Source organism: Channa argus, chromosome 15, assembly GCF_033026475.1.
Source record: "Channa argus isolate prfri chromosome 15, Channa argus male v1.0, whole genome shotgun sequence".
Lineage (NCBI taxonomy): Eukaryota > Metazoa > Chordata > Actinopteri > Anabantiformes > Channidae > Channa > Channa argus.
The window spans coordinates 9,597,229-9,612,409 of record NC_090211.1 but is presented as its reverse complement, the minus strand read 5'-3'; the positions used below and the strand labels follow the sequence as shown (position 1 = coordinate 9,612,409).

The 15,181-nt window shown below is 41.6% G+C and overlaps 2 protein-coding genes across 10 annotated transcripts in view; one reads left to right on the top strand and one right to left on the bottom strand.

The window, feature by feature from the left end:
• Positions 1-8,636, top strand: part of gpatch8 (G patch domain containing 8) — a 28,081-nt gene extending 19,445 nt beyond the window's left edge. For all 9 annotated transcript variants that reach the window (XM_067477636.1, XM_067477637.1, XM_067477638.1 and 6 more), the window contains 4 exons: positions 377-463; positions 663-806; positions 934-1,064; positions 3,792-8,636. In XM_067477636.1, coding sequence (XP_067333737.1) covers positions 377-463; positions 663-806; positions 934-1,064; positions 3,792-7,623 — 4,194 coding nt within the window. In that variant the 3' untranslated portion in view covers positions 7,624-8,636. The remainder of the gene's footprint in view (positions 1-376; positions 464-662; positions 807-933; positions 1,065-3,791) is intronic.
• A 256-nt stretch (positions 8,637-8,892) lies between these two features.
• gosr2 (golgi SNAP receptor complex member 2) lies at positions 8,893-13,869 on the bottom strand. Its single transcript, XM_067477645.1, has 6 exons — positions 13,693-13,869; positions 13,384-13,448; positions 11,510-11,618; positions 10,502-10,634; positions 10,200-10,340; positions 8,893-9,751 (listed from the first exon to the last, which is right to left on the bottom strand). Exons 1-6 carry the CDS (start codon positions 13,719-13,721, stop codon positions 9,590-9,592), a joined length of 639 nt encoding a protein of 212 aa, XP_067333746.1. The 5' UTR covers positions 13,722-13,869; the 3' UTR covers positions 8,893-9,589.
• Positions 13,870-15,181: the final 1,312 nt, after the last annotated feature.

Here is a 15,181-nt window from a genome sequence, read left to right as displayed (position 1 = left end):
AAATGTCTGATGTAATCAATCATATTTTGTCAGCTGGCGATTAGACAGACAGATCCCTTTGCTACGCTCAACAGAAATCTTAGTTTTAGAAATTGTGTGCTAATACCTTTTTAATGACTGCTTCAGCATGATGGTGTACAGTAGATATAGAAATTATTTCTCAAGATTTCTGTGAAAGATCTTGACTACTGTACACAGATCCATGAACTCAGAGGCTGTATAAAATGGATTAGTCTAAATAACAGAAATCTAGAACGATACATTAAAACTGGCTGCGTCTTAAAGATGCTTCAAATCTACTTCGGGAGTTCTACATCTTGTCTTATTTTAGTTGGTATTGTTTTCTCTGTTGTAATAGCTGTGTTTCTCCTCTTAGCTGGATTATGCAGAGGATGCAACGGAAAAAAGAAGAGTGCTTGAGGTGGAGAAAGAAGATACAGAAGAACTGCGGCAAAAATACAAGGTCAGGTCTTTCAGTCTTTTATCATTCTCGTAATCAGGGTTTTCGTTGCAATCTATGCTAAAAGGGCTGCTGGAGTAAACCCATATAAATGCATAACAGAATGGTAACACACATTCTGATTGTGTCTATGTTTCTTCTTTTTGTGAACAGAGTTTTAAAATATTTAGTCGTTTAATTCTTCATATTCCTCCAACAACAGGACCAGATGGAAAAAGAGAAAGCCATTGCAAAAGCTCTGGAAGACCTGAGAGCCAATTTCTACTGTGAGCTATGTGACAAACAGTACACCAAACACCAGGAATTTGACAACCACATTAATTCTTATGACCACGCTCACAAGCAGGTACCGATTACTATATATTTTTGTCCTCTTAATGTAGATTGGTTTCACTTTAAAACACAACTGAGATAAGATTCTGATGTGCTTGGTTTCTCACGGCTTGTCATTATCTTGCTTTTGTGCAATACAGAGGCTTAAAGAGTTAAAACAGAGAGAGTTTGCTCGAAATGTGTCATCGCGCTCCAGAAAAGGTGGTAAGAAGCAAGAAAAGATGCTGCGGCGACTGCATGAGCTGGCTGAACAGAGGAAACAGCAGGACCAGTAAGAATTTATTGCTGCAATGCCCTCTGCTGGTTGGATTCTAATATATGACCTATTCATAAAACAATTGTATTTTTTGTAATGATCATTGTGCAACCTGTTAGTCAAATAAAAAAACACATATTAAAACAGTACACATTTAAAGTTATAACAATGAAACATACACTAGCACAAAAAAGTTTGAAAACACCTACATAGTTTTGTATTTGTATTATGTTTTGTTGCATTCATTAACTGAAAAGGTTGTAAATGAATTCCTAAAACACAATAAATAACCAATTTTTACAGCATATTTAGCACAATATAATTATCATATCAAATTTCCATGTTTTATTTCATGTTTTACAACTATAATTTCAGCAATATTTGCCTGACAGATCCATAAAAACCATGTAGCTCTTTTTTCCAGAAATGCAGATGCTTTTTAAATTGCTCATATACTGCATATCCCTCCCTGGTGTTAAAAAAATCATAAAATTAGCTCATGTCCAGTAAACCAATAATGAGTTGATAATTGTTTGTCCTGCTATAGTTAGTTTCGTGTAATTTTCACTATAAATTAAAACTCAAAATAGCCTAACACCATAAAATTAAAGACTGTTAAAAGGTGTGTATATATAGTCTCCAGAGACATGCTGCAACTAGATCAAATCAGGACAGAAGATTCTGTGGAAGACGAGCACATCTGCCCAAGACAAATACTGTGTCGTAAGACAAATACTTACGAGTGTCCTTGAAAAACAAATCCCTCAGTGCTCCTAATTAACTGCATTGTTGAAAAAAATTAAAGATAAACCAGTGTGCACTGATACTGTTGCCTTTTAGGAGGTGTTGCATTGAAAAAAATCTCTAGAAAGTTGAAAAATTCCATGAAACATCTTGTAGACTTATAAGTCAAAGTTTTAGGTGTTTAGATTCAACCCAAGGATGTGTCAGATGGAGCCTATAAAAAGATGGTATCTGCTTAAGACAGTGGTTGCTGAAATACTACCGGTGATGCCTTCGTTGGCTCAGTCACCAAATCTGAGCCCCATCAAACTGGTGTGGGAGAAGATGGAACGAAGAGTTTGAGAACACTGACCAAGGAACACAGCAGACCTTTGGGTAGAGCTGCAGAAGGACTGGGAGGGAATTACACCAGAATATCTCCAAAACTGAGCCCTAGAATGCTACAGATTTACATTTACATTTAGTCATTTGCCAGATGCTTTTATACAAAGCGACTTACACGTGAGGTACAAGGCAAGCAAAAATCTAAGTCAAGGAGGAAAATCAAAGCAAAGTCCTAACAGACAAATATTTACATTTCACAAGATGCAAGTGCAAAAAAGAAGAGAAAGGACTTTAGGATAGGACATAGGAAGATGCGGAAGAGTTCTGTTTCCAGCAGTTTTTTGAATATTGGGAGTGAGTTAGTTGAGCATGCATAGTTTGGTAGCTCGTTCCACCATAATGGGATCATTGCACGGAAGAGTTTTGCTTGGTGTCTTTCTGTACGGTGCTGGGACCACCAGACATCGTTTTTTTGCAGACCGTAGCTGACGGAAAGGATTGTAGACCTGAATGAGGGAGTTGAGGTAAGCAGGAGCTGTTGAGGTGATCAACCTGTAGGCAAGAGACACAGCTTTGAACCTGATGTGAGCAGCTGAAGAGCGAAGTGACATGATTCCTTTTTGGCTGATTAAAAATGAGGCATGCTGCCACATTTTGGGTCATCAGAAAGGGATTGATTGTGCATAACGCTAACCCTATTAACAAAGCGTTGCAGTAATCAAGACGAGATACGACCAGCGCCTGTACAATAAGTTGGGTTGTAATTCTGTGAGGTAGGGTCTGATCTTCCTGATGTTGTAGAGGGAAAATCTGCATGCCCTAGAGACTAAGGGTCTTTAAAGCTCAGTTGGTAATCGATGATGAGCCCCAGATTTCTGGCTGACTTAGTGGGGACGATCTCTTTAGATCCAATGTTGATGCTGTGTTCGTGTTGTGTCAAAGGTCTGGCTTCGAAGACAAGGACTTTGGTCTTGGAGAGGTTGAGCTGAAGATTTGTCTCTTTTATCCAGGCAAAGATGTCTGAGAGACAAACAAAATACATGATGAGACAGTGGAGTTGTTCGGTGGAAAGGACAGGAACAGCTGTATGTCATTAGCATAGCAGTGATGGGAAAGGCCATGTGAGTGGATGATAGAACCCATGGATGTAGTGTAGACAGAAAAAAGAAGAGGACCAAGAACTGAACCCTGCGGCACACTGGTAGAGAGGATACTAGAGTGAGGAACATGCCCGCGCTAGGATTCTTTGAAGTTTTGTCCCGATAGATAAGACCAAAGCCAGGCTAGAGCTGATCCAGAGATGCCCAAGTCAGAGAATAACTTAGCAGGATATAAATGTAGATTTGCCAGGCAGGTAATTGCTGCAAAGGGCAGTTTTTTGCTAAAAGTAAAATTTTACATGCAAATTTGATTTGACCATTATAGAGCTCAAATATGCTTTCAAAATAGTTTGTTAATGTTTTGTGATCTATTTACTACCATTTCATTAAACAACAACAATAAATAATAGAAATACAAAACCTTTTCTTGCTATTGTAAGTTAGCCTTATCAAAGGTGTTTCACAAAATGAAGACATTAATAAATGTAAATAAAAGTTTGTTGAAAATACTAAATTCTAATAAGACTGTCTAATAAGACTCACATCACATTTCTGTTCTTCTTTTTTGTGTCAGTACTCCAGGAAGTGGACCAATGTTCAAAACCACCATAGTGGCTGTAGATGGAGAGAAGGCAGAAGATGGTGACAACCTGATGCCTGAGAATCCTGCTTTAACAGACAGTTCCCTGGAAGGATCACTGGCAGATAAAACTGGTCCGGCCTCCCCAAAGCATGGCCCAACTATCAGTTTCTCTCTGGGGAAAAACAGCTCCTCCTCCCCAACACAGAGTGGCACATCCAAAGTCAGCGTGTCCTTTTCTTTTGCCAAAAAAGCCCCAGTAAAGTTGGAGACGGCAGCTGCAGTGTTTGCTGATCATGGAGAGGAGGCTGTGGAAGAAGAGGAGAGCCAGGAGGGAGAAAAGCCTGGAGGACAGGAAGAGATATCTGGCTGCAGCACTGACAGTCCCAAGGGAGTATCGGTAGGTGAGGGAGGAGACAATGCTAATGTGGTGGTTACAGAAGAGGTGCAGCAGGCTGATGATGGAGGCTCTCTAGCCTCCACACTCAACAAACTAAAGATGATGATGAAAAAGGAGGAAGGATATGCTGGACAGGAGCCTCAGTACTATCACTATGTACCTCCAGCTCACTGCCGGGTTAAGCCTCACTTCCAGTTTTTGTTGTTCATGAAGGCCACTGATCAGTGTCAGAGCAAAGAAGAGGAAGATGAGGAAGAAGGGCAGGAAGAGAAAATGGTTGATGATAATACTGTACAGATGGAGCATAATGTTTCAGAGTGTAAGACTGAAAAAGACCAAGGTAGTGTCACTTCAACTCCTGACCGAGAGCCAGGTCCTCCTTCTCCCGAAGTGAAGATGGAGGTTATCTCTTCGTGTGCAGCAGACACAGTTTCTACAGTACCCACTTCACCCACTAATAAAGTAGCGAGCACACAGGATACTCTGAATTCCAATTCAGGACCTAAAATCCCCACTGGTCCCTTTTTCCCAGTTCTTAGCAAAGATGAGAGCACTACTCTGCAGTGGCCCTCTGAGCTCCTTGAATTTACAAAAGCTCAGCCTTCCCTGTCTTATAGCTGTAATCCCCTCTACTTTGACTTCAAGCTGTCCCGCAACAAAGGAGTGCGTGGTGGGAAAACAGCCAAGTCACCTAAGCCTTGTGAAGAGTCTGGTGACAAAGAACAACAGGTAGCGGCCTCAACAGAGTCAACTACTAAACCTGGGACTAGCACTGACAGGTATGAGCCAACAATGAAGGGAGACCCTGGCCAATCAGAAGCAGATGAACAAAAACCTGAAACTGGCAGCAGTAGTGCCAAGAAAAAAAAGAAAAAGAAGAAGCATAAGAAGTCTACAAAGCACTCAAAACGCAAAGCAAAAGATAAAGGAGCCGCAGGAGATGCAGAGGGTGAGACTGATGTAACACAAGAAAAGCCCAAAAAGAAGAAGAAACACAAACGGAAGAAGAGCAAAAACAAGGCTCAAGATCAATATGAGGCAACAGGTGATGAAAAGGAGAAAGTAAAACCAAAGTCGGAGCATAAATCTGTTTCTTCCTCTATTCAGATGACCACAGGAGGGGGAGGGGCTACAGCAAATACAGGAGTAGAACTGGGAAAGAGAAAACATGCTACTAAGGAAGTGCTTTGCAAGTCTGGAGCAGAGGAAGGAGGAGCTGGAAAAGCCACAGACAAGACCAACTCTTCAGACGTGCACAATGACACCAAGCGGCAAAAAACTGACTCTGGTGCATCTCAGAGTGCCTCCTGCTCCACGTCAGCCCAAAAGAGTCCTGGTCCTGGTAGACCTCCCAGCAGTGAGAGTGAAGAAGAAGGAGGCTCCAATACCCAGCGTTCACGTCATCACAGGTCAAGTCCACGGGAAAAACGGCACCACCACAGTGAGGAATCAGGGCGGTCCTGTAGTCGTTCATCAAGACGAGGGGAAAGACGAGGCAGCAGCCGTCGGCGTCATCGTGGCCAAATGTCTCGTAGTCATTCTTACTCCAGCAGCTCAGAGCGCTCCTCCGTAGGCAGCAGTGCCTACAGCCACCGTAGCCGCAGCTACTCGGACTACTATAGTGACTACAGCACGGAGGGTCGCAGACGGAGGCACTCCAAATGTTCGTCAGACTCTGAGTACGATCGGAGGGGTAGCCGAGGACGTAGACGATCCAGGAGACATCAGTACTCTTCTTCGTCTTCAGAAGACTCTCGCTCAAGGTCACGCAGCTACAGCCGCAGAAAAAGGCACCGGCGGCACCATCGGAGCAGCTCAAGAAGCTCCAGTAGCTGGAGCCGCAGCACCAGTCCCAGATCCTGGAGGCGCAGCTACAGCCGAAGCCACAGTTCTGCCAGCCGCACCTCCAGTTCAACCAAAGGTTCTCCTCACAGACGAGGCCCAAGGGGTCGAGGGGACAGTGAAACACATCGCAGAGACTTCAACCGCTCTCACATCTACCGCTCACAGTCACCACGGTCATCTTCATCAAGAGGCCTTAATCGCAACACTCATTCATCCAGCTCACAGGCTCTGAGGCCAGGGGGGTCTCGAGATGCAGGGGAACAGAAAAATTCCCTTACTGCTCGCCAGCTGCTTGAGAGGGTTCAGTCTAAAAGAAGCTCTGAGGACTCTGCCGCAGGAACAAAATCCGGCATAAAGATTAAGGACCCACCGCAAGGCTACTTTGGTCCAAAACTACCCCCGACCCTGGGAAACAAAACTATGTTACCACTTTTTGGAAAGCTACAGGCAGGGAAGAAACCAATTATTCCCCTAACTAGACCGGATGAGGGTGAGAAATCAGGAACAAGAAAGGGCCCGGAGGCTGAGGGAGAGATTATTCTAGTAGAGCCTATAAGGGAGTTCCCTCCTCCACCACCACCTCCAGCTCCACCAGTCCAGAAGGTTGAGGAGGCCCCTCAGAGCACATTGGAAGAGGAGACACAGCATCCTACTACAGACTCCCAGGTGCACCAGGAACCCCGGCCATTGTTTGACCAGGAGGCTTCCATGATGATGCCTCAGTACCAAGGGGAAACAGGACCGGACACTTCCCAGAATCCCATGATGGAGTCGCTTATGCCAGAAATGCAGCAGCAGCAGCAGCCTTCAATGCATGGCTACCCTGCATACCCACCACCCAACATGGAGGAAGATGGCATGGAGGCAGAGGAGGATGGGCTGGCTCCTTTGGAGAGTCAGCCCATTACGTTCACGCCAGAAGAGATGGAGAAATACAGCAAGCTGCAACAGGCTGCACAGCAACATATTCAGCAGCAGCTCTTGGCTAAGCAGGTCAAGACATTTCCTTCTGCTGCAGCCGCTGCGGCCGCTGCGGCAGTTGCGGCCAACCTGGCCCCAGCCCCCCCCCCTCCAACCCTTCAGCAGATCCACATTCAGCAGCCCACTGTATCTGTAGCTTCTGGAACATCAATCACGACAGTGCAGCATGCCTTTCTGCAGCACCATGCTGCCACTGCTGCAGCCATGGGCATCCACCCAGCACATCACCACCCACACCCTGCACATGCCCAGTTGGCTCAAGTGCACCACATTCCCCAGCACCACCTTACCCCCATCTCACTTTCTCCTTTGGGCCACTCCCTTGGCCATTCTCTGGGACACTCTCTGGGACATGCTGGACTGATTCCTGCCCACCATACAGCTTTCCTCTCTGGTCAGCCTATACATATTATCCCAGCGTCTGCACTTCACCACACGCCCTTAGCGCTCCACCATGTCCCGCACACAGCCCTCTACCCTACACTTTTCACACCTCGGCCCTCACAGGCTGCTGCAGCAGCAGCTCTCCAGCTCCACCCTCTCCTACACCCAATCTTCTCAGGGCAGGACCTCCAGCACCCACCTAATCATGGCTCTTGAGCAGTGTGAAGGAACATTCAGAGTATTTGTGGAATAGCATTGGAGGGGTTTTAGATTAAGTCTTTGTGACAAGATACAGGCAGGGAGAGAGGAGGCTTGTTTATATTACTCGTCTACTAAGTACAGCAAGTCGTAGCCCCAAATCAGTGCTGCCTGTCTTGGGTTTAGAATTGACACATTTTCATCTGGCTCTTCTTTCTTTTTTTTTGCCCTGAAATTTGAGGATGGGGTGTAGATAAGGACATTTCTTTAAGAAACCAATAATAATGAAAATAATAAACTAGAGAAACCACTGGAGGTTTTTTGTTTTCCAAATAAAAATATTCTCATGTTTTTAATTTACTTTGGCAACCAGAGACAGAAGCTGATGCTAAAAGCAGCTTTGTGTAACCTTCAGATGGACTATTTCATAATTATTGATACTCTTGTTTATGTTTTCATATGACTACTTGCCCTCTATTTGATCCTTGTTCTCAAAATAATTTGTAATGCAGTTCCTTGTACATATATATCAGTGTGTAATGTGAATAATACCACAAATGATGACCATATAGCTGCGGTATCAGAAGAACCGCCCCCCTCTATGATCGAGGGGAGATGATGCGAGGTGTTGCCTCTGATGAATGAATTGCACTGAAATCTGTACACCGAGATGGTGCATTTGCATCATGTAACAATAAGATTGTAGTATACTGCAATAATTGTATTTTTTAAATTATTTTCCAAAATACCCTTTAAAAGAAGGGCCATGTTTTGCTTTTTTCTGTAAGTTTGTAAATAAAATTGGTGTAGATTAACCTATTAACATACTAGAGGTTTGAAACTACTGTTGGAAAAAGCTAAATGAAAAATCTGGAGAAAGGGTGGATGCTCGTTTTGATTTTATCAAGGCTGATTCTAAATTAGCCGTGCTAAGGTGGGCTGGGAGGGTGAAAGGTAGTGATCTATCAAACAGCAGCAACTCTGTATTTTTTAAAGGTTTCTCTGTTTGAGCAAATAAAATCTTGAGTTCATGTGTCTTTTGCTTAATATGTAGATTGATGCATTAATTAAATTCTCATGTTGACACTTGACTTACACACTGACAAGTCACGTTTTCACAAACTATCACAATCCCTACAGAGGTCAGTGTTGAATATCAAACACTAGATGGCGCCATGATTGCTCTGAATAAACAAAGTGCTTATCAGCCCTAGCTTTCTCAACAAGAACTATTCTATGCAGTTTTAACAAAACCTTCTGTTGTGAGATTAATTAGATTACAACAAGAAAATGAAAAATGTTTTATTCTATTAAGATAATCACTCACACAGTGAGACTAGACCCAGACAAAGGAAGAATACTGTATTGCATAGAAAATTACATACTTCATTTACTTTTTCAACAGATCCTGGTTGCATCCTCTTTATTTCTCATGCCCAGTTTCCAGTTTATTAGTTAAACCTAGTTACAAGAAATGCAGTATCCTACAGCCTCTGGAATGATAATATAACTGAATCAACACCTAAGACATTTTATCAAAAACTAAACAGGTACCTTTTATAAAGGGTAAGTTCATTTAGGATTGTTCTAGACAGTTAATCTAGATGCACACTTAAATGGTGATTAAGTGAATAGAAATGATCAAGGGTATATTAACTTATTGTAATGAAACATGAAGCATTATAAATAGGGGAAGGGAAAGGGGAAAAAAGTTTATTATGGATGTGTGGCATAATCTGAAGAATCAGAAGCAAGCAGCAGACTTGCCAGAAAGTTCAAAGCCCTCTTGGAGCTTCAAGTAGAATAAAATACTGTCATTTTTCATGTGCTCCAAATAATTCAAATGGTAAATTATAATGGCACAGTTTGTTAAAAAAAAACAACAAACTATTTATTTCAGCTCTGACACTTTTCATATCATGAGGGAAGATGTGCTGCAGAAATGTCCCTGACTAATCAAAAACCTGCTGTTGATGGATGGATGTCAGCCCAGGTATCTGATTACAAGGAACATGAAGATGCAGGTCAACAGCATGCCACCAATCATGATGAGCTTGTCTTGGGTGGCTCGCCTTTCTATCAGTCTCATCACTGTGTTAGACAGCCCCAACATGTTGGCCACATCCAGTATCTTCTTATGGGTCCCCTGTGCAGATCCCGTACAGCAATGAACATGTGTTAGCTTAGGCAACAAACACTTTAAAATGTTTTGAAAAGTGGCCATATTGTAATTATCAACACTAATTCAAAGTGTCAACACCCTCCCTGACACACCACTTTCTCATGGGTAGACAACTGGGCCATGAGCGCTGATCAACAGGCACACCCTGATAAGAGGAGGCCTGAAGCAAAACCAGGAAGACCATATCCTCCCTGGAAACAGGGACTCACCCTCCAGCTGAGCATATGCACACTAACAATGAGACTATTGTGATCAATGTGGATGCCAGAATCTAGGTCAGGAAAAATAATTTCTATATCTATCATGAGAAACATGCCATTTTATACCGCTTCCTTTTTTTAAGAAAAGTCGCAAAAAAACCCTCTGCTCTGCTACAGACATCATCATAGATTATGTGTAAAATCCTATGTACCTTCAGCGTAGATCTTTGATCTCTGAGGCCATTGAGGATGCTGCTGCTGCTGCTCAGGAGATCATCCATACCTCTGTGTGCATTGTGGAGACTGGAGTTAAACTGTAGTGTTTCATCTATGGGGATAGAGGTATCTGCATCCTATTGAACAAGAATAATATCTTAGTCCACACTGTTTAGCTTGTTAAAATGGATTTATAGCAAGTAAATTGGTTTCCAGCTTTACTAGCAACAGAGCTTGATAGCCTTTATCAGGACAATGTGTTCATGTGCCACATTGTTTTAGATTACATCTGACTTACGTTGGTTGTGAAGGTACGGCTCATCAGTTCCTCTCTCTCCCTATCCTGGGCCTCTCTGGCTTCACGCCGATGCTGGAAGATTTGTAGGGCGCTCCGGAGGTGCTGAACATCATATTTAAGCTGGTCCACTCGCCTGAGGGGGGAAAAAACAGTTAAACTGTTCATTCACCTTTGTTATGAGGTAGATGAAAGCTGTCTCTCCACAAAACAGACCTGGCTACCTGCATGCAGGAAATTTTTATTCAGTTCTCTCAAAAAAGGAAAAGATTTTTACAATTTCATTTACACTTTCTTGTCTCTCATTAGTAAGCAACACATATTTCTTTCTTGCCTACTAATAGCAATAACATTAGTTATAACTTGTCTTAATATCTGATAAGAACTATCACGTTCATCAGCAAACTGTGCTGCAGGAGGCAGCTTATTCTATTATCATAATGTTCTGAATCATATCCATCATGGCATAAATGATTAAAATTACTTATTTTTCTGTTGTATTAAAAATATCTTTAAAGTACATTAAATATTTTGAACTCTGCAGAAATCCTGGCAAGCACCTGCTCACCTCCCTGATATATTTTATGACATTTTATAGCATATGTTCATTTTAAAAATTTCATAAATGTTATTGCTGACGAGAACATTTTCCTCAGATGTCATACCGTTGGAATGAAGAGCCTCTCACAGTCTGCCCCTCTCCTGAGCTTCACTCAGGCCCCACTAGAGCTCTACTAAGATCAGAGGAGTGCTGTGGGATGTGGTGTACCCTGTCCCCTAAGGCCTGTTTACCCAGCTCAGAAATGAATCTTTGCCCAACGCAACAGGAATGCTGGTGATGACAGGGCTTCAGAGGAAATGTTTTCATAGAACCGTGTTGCCACAGGGTAGGACAGGACTGCCTGTCTCGTCTTCTGCACCCTCCCTCCCCTGTGCCTTTATGAGATATGGTCCCCCCCTTTCAGGTCTGGGGCTTTAGGGTCACCATTAATTGACTCACTCCAAACTCACAATTTGGCGTTCTGGCGGCGATTTGGTGGCTCCTTGTTGGCCACAATCTCAAGGCGTTCTAATTGATTGAAGATCTGGTCGATTCTAGCCTGCAGTTCGTTCTCTAACACTTATATGTTGAGAGAAAGAAAACAGAAAAACAAAAACATTTTGTAAATCAAGAAAGTAGCAATTTATAAGTAAAGGAATAGGCTAAATTACATCAGTGTAGCTACCAAATATGATTTTTATTATCAGTCAATCTTCAAATTATAACCTTAGTATCTTGATAATTAATTTTGTCTAGAAAATTTAATTTCTTCATTTTTATTAATTTTAAAGGCCAAATTTCCCAAAGTTTAAGATGTATTTCAACAATATGTTTTATTCAGCCAGAAATTATAAACAACAAATGTTTGCTATTTAGCCTGAAATGGTTAGTCATTTATCAAAGTAACTCTGATTAGTAACTGCAGACTTCTGTATAACATGCTATACTTCCTCCTCAGGGTTAAAGTTGATGTTGTAATTTGTGAAGGAGCAGAGGAAAAGGGATGTCTGCTGCCTGGCTCCCACCATTATCTATAGAAAGCCCTCCCAGCTTCTGTCACTGCATCCACCCTCCGTCTTCCTGCCAAGGCACCAGCCTGGCCCAGAACTGATCGGGCAGGCATCAACCACACAAAACAATCTACCAGAGAGACACCAGCCCCACTACAGTCATTACATCAGGGAGAAGTAACATGGAGACAGAAGAGTCTACTCTGAGTAAAGATTTTCAAAACTATACTATAGGCTAACTACAATGGAAAAAGAACAGAAAGTGGTGCCATTAACACTGATCTAGTGCCATAATAACACTTATAAACAGAGAAGTGGGAGAGTTGAGTGTGACTCACACATAAATTGTGTACAGACACCAATCCCAATTTCTTTGAAATAAAAAATAAGTTACAACAAACAAATCCAATAACTGAGACATGAACATCACAATAACCTCACAATGACCAAGAACATTTTAAGAATATATAAATATAGTAGAAATGTGTAGGTATTTATGCACTTTAGATGTTTTCCATGTACACAGTACCATCTGTTCCTAATGCATTCATCATCTACACAATGATAAGGGCCCCACACTTATAGCCAAATAACTTTCTTCAGAGAGAAGAAGAATAACTCTTGCAACAGAGTTTCTGGCACCATCTGAGCCAATCTAGCATCATTAGCAGTTACACATTAAATGTAAAATGAAGATTGTTTCAACTATAATGGCTTGAATAGTTTTTATTTTATCAATCCACTTCTAGTTACATGTGGACAGTTTCTTGAGTCATTTGACAGGTAGGTTGTTCCACTTGCCACAGTTCTTCTTTGTCAGTGTTTTCTGCCTGCTCATATAACCCCAAACTGACTACACGATATTTAGAACAGGGCTCTGTGGGGACCATATCATCTCCTATGAACTAATTCTTCTTGTCCTTAAGGTTTTTTCTTTATGATTGTTTTCATACTGCAACATTAATCAATGGGGCCAATCAGACAACTCCGGAAAGGATGAATAAAAATATACAAAAATGTAAAGTGGTATAGTTTATATGTATACAAGATGTGCATGTGTGTGCTTATATGTGGCTGTATAACAACCTGTCTTGGATTTTTGATTAGGTTTTGTTTCTTAGAATTTCATCAACATGTTAAACGCCAGGGTTAAAGAAGGAATCACATTTAGGCAGTAAATCCCTAGTTATCTTAAAGTTAAGACCATTTATTAGATTAGCGTCATCACAAATAACTGACTAAGTAACAGAGGCAAATATACTACTAAGTACAATGGTTTGGTTTTTTTTAGGAGAAACTCATTTGACCCACGGGAGTTACAGAAGCTTACTCACAGTGCACTGACTGACGGTCTGTCTTTTCCAAGTTGCCCATCAGAGATTGAACCTCCTGGATTTGCCTGATCCAGAACAAGAATAATGTGATGACAGGGAACCGGCACATCATACCAACATACAACTTAACGTTAAGTGATTTTATGAGCAGCCACGAAATTTAAAGAAACCCTTAACGCTTTAACAGCTGGAAATTGTAATTGTTGATATTAGCTTAGAAGTAAACATGAAATCACTGGTAATTAGCTGCCCTTTTGCTAACTGTCTACGACACTCTGCACAGTGTCTCTCGAAAACAGACCCACTCACTTGTTTGTCTGGTGGTAAAGCGTCTCCATTTCCGCGGGTTAATGATATGCTTTCCTTCGCTTAACTTTATAATGTTACTTTACGATAACACCTTTATTCTGACAGATGCTATCAGGCTAGCTAACGGTAGCACTGTGTACACGTCATCACCCGAACGTGTGTGTACGGAAAATGAAAGCGGAAGCTCCGTAGCGACACCTGAGAGAGGGAAAACAAAAACAAGATTGCTCACTCTGTCTCGATTTTCGTGGACTGAAAAAGTATGTTGCTGCAGTTCTTCCCTGTAGCTTTGTTTCGATGGCATTTTGCACGGGATATGCGGCAAGTTACCCATCGTTATCAGCATAGTTAGAACTCAGTTTTTATTATATGTATATCAAGTATATTTTAACTGATTAACTGTCTTTGGCTTAACACAAACTTCACCAACTAGTTATGTTTTTAAAACAAGTTTTAATCTAAAGGACCTACATTCTTGTAGTTCTGGAGCTTTTTGTGGAGTTGTTTTTTATCAAATTGCTTTAAAACACAATAGGTCTCAGTCAATGTATAAATGCCCCTTTCAATGCTTTTTAAACATATCTTCACACATGTCAAAGTCAACAAGTTGAGTTTACTATAATTTTCCCATTTACTACAACTAGCATTAGGTTAACTAAAACCAGTATTTTCTTCTTGGTATTTTTGCTTAGGAAGATATTAAATTAATTAATCAATAATCAGAATTGGTATCTGTCACTAATCTAATTAGTTAATCAGCTAGTCAGCGCTTAAGTAGTGGCTAGTTTCTGGGTGGCTGGGAGATAAAGAAACTTCTCTATAGTGGAAGTCAAAAGAAGCCCAACAACAATATTTCATCCCAACCCCTTCATAGTTTAATCTGGCCATGGCTACAGTGAACATGTTAACATATTTTTCAGGTGATCCTGACCTGGCTAAAGTTCAATATAGGCTGTAGGGAACCATTTGTATTATATTTGCTATTTTCTTGAACCTTATAGCAGTTGTGATAGCAGATATCCTTACCCCTTCATAAACAAACTCTGAGAGCATATAGCCTAATCTGTTGACATGTAGACATGTGACAGGAAAGACTCTGAGAAACATGTCCTGGGGATAGACTTTGTCAGCTCACCCTGACTTGCTCTAATTATTCAATCTTTTTTTCACAGATAGGTGTCAGAATATTCCTGTCTGTCCACCCAGAGGCTTCCTTTCTGCCTGCGGTCAGAGACACAAAACTAATGATATCAAACTTTTGTTAGTGAGGTAAGATTACAAGTCACAGATTGCTGTAGAGAAGATTGTAGAAAGAAGAAAGGAGACAGACTGTTTGCAAAGTTGCCCATCACAGACTGTGTCTGTGTGAAAGGGGCATGATTGGATTTCCCAGAATGAACTGTGAAAATTGCGCAACACTTCCTTGGTGATTTAGTGGGAGGAAAATCAACCTGAGGCGTTGCCTGGCACCTTAGCAAAAACCGCATCT

Excerpts from the sequence above, each read along its gene's own strand:
- gosr2 (XM_067477645.1), bottom strand. The coding sequence starts at position 13,721 with ATGGAGACGCTTTACCACCAGACAAACAA. Across the intron at positions 10,635-11,509 it reads CGCCGCCAGAACGCCAAATT|GCGAGTGGACCAGCTTAAAT; the intron begins GTGAGTTTGGAG and ends TTCCCCCCTCAG. Across the intron at positions 10,341-10,501 it reads GCCGTACCTTCACAACCAAC|GATGCAGATACCTCTATCCC; the intron begins GTAAGTCAGATG and ends CTTGTTCAATAG.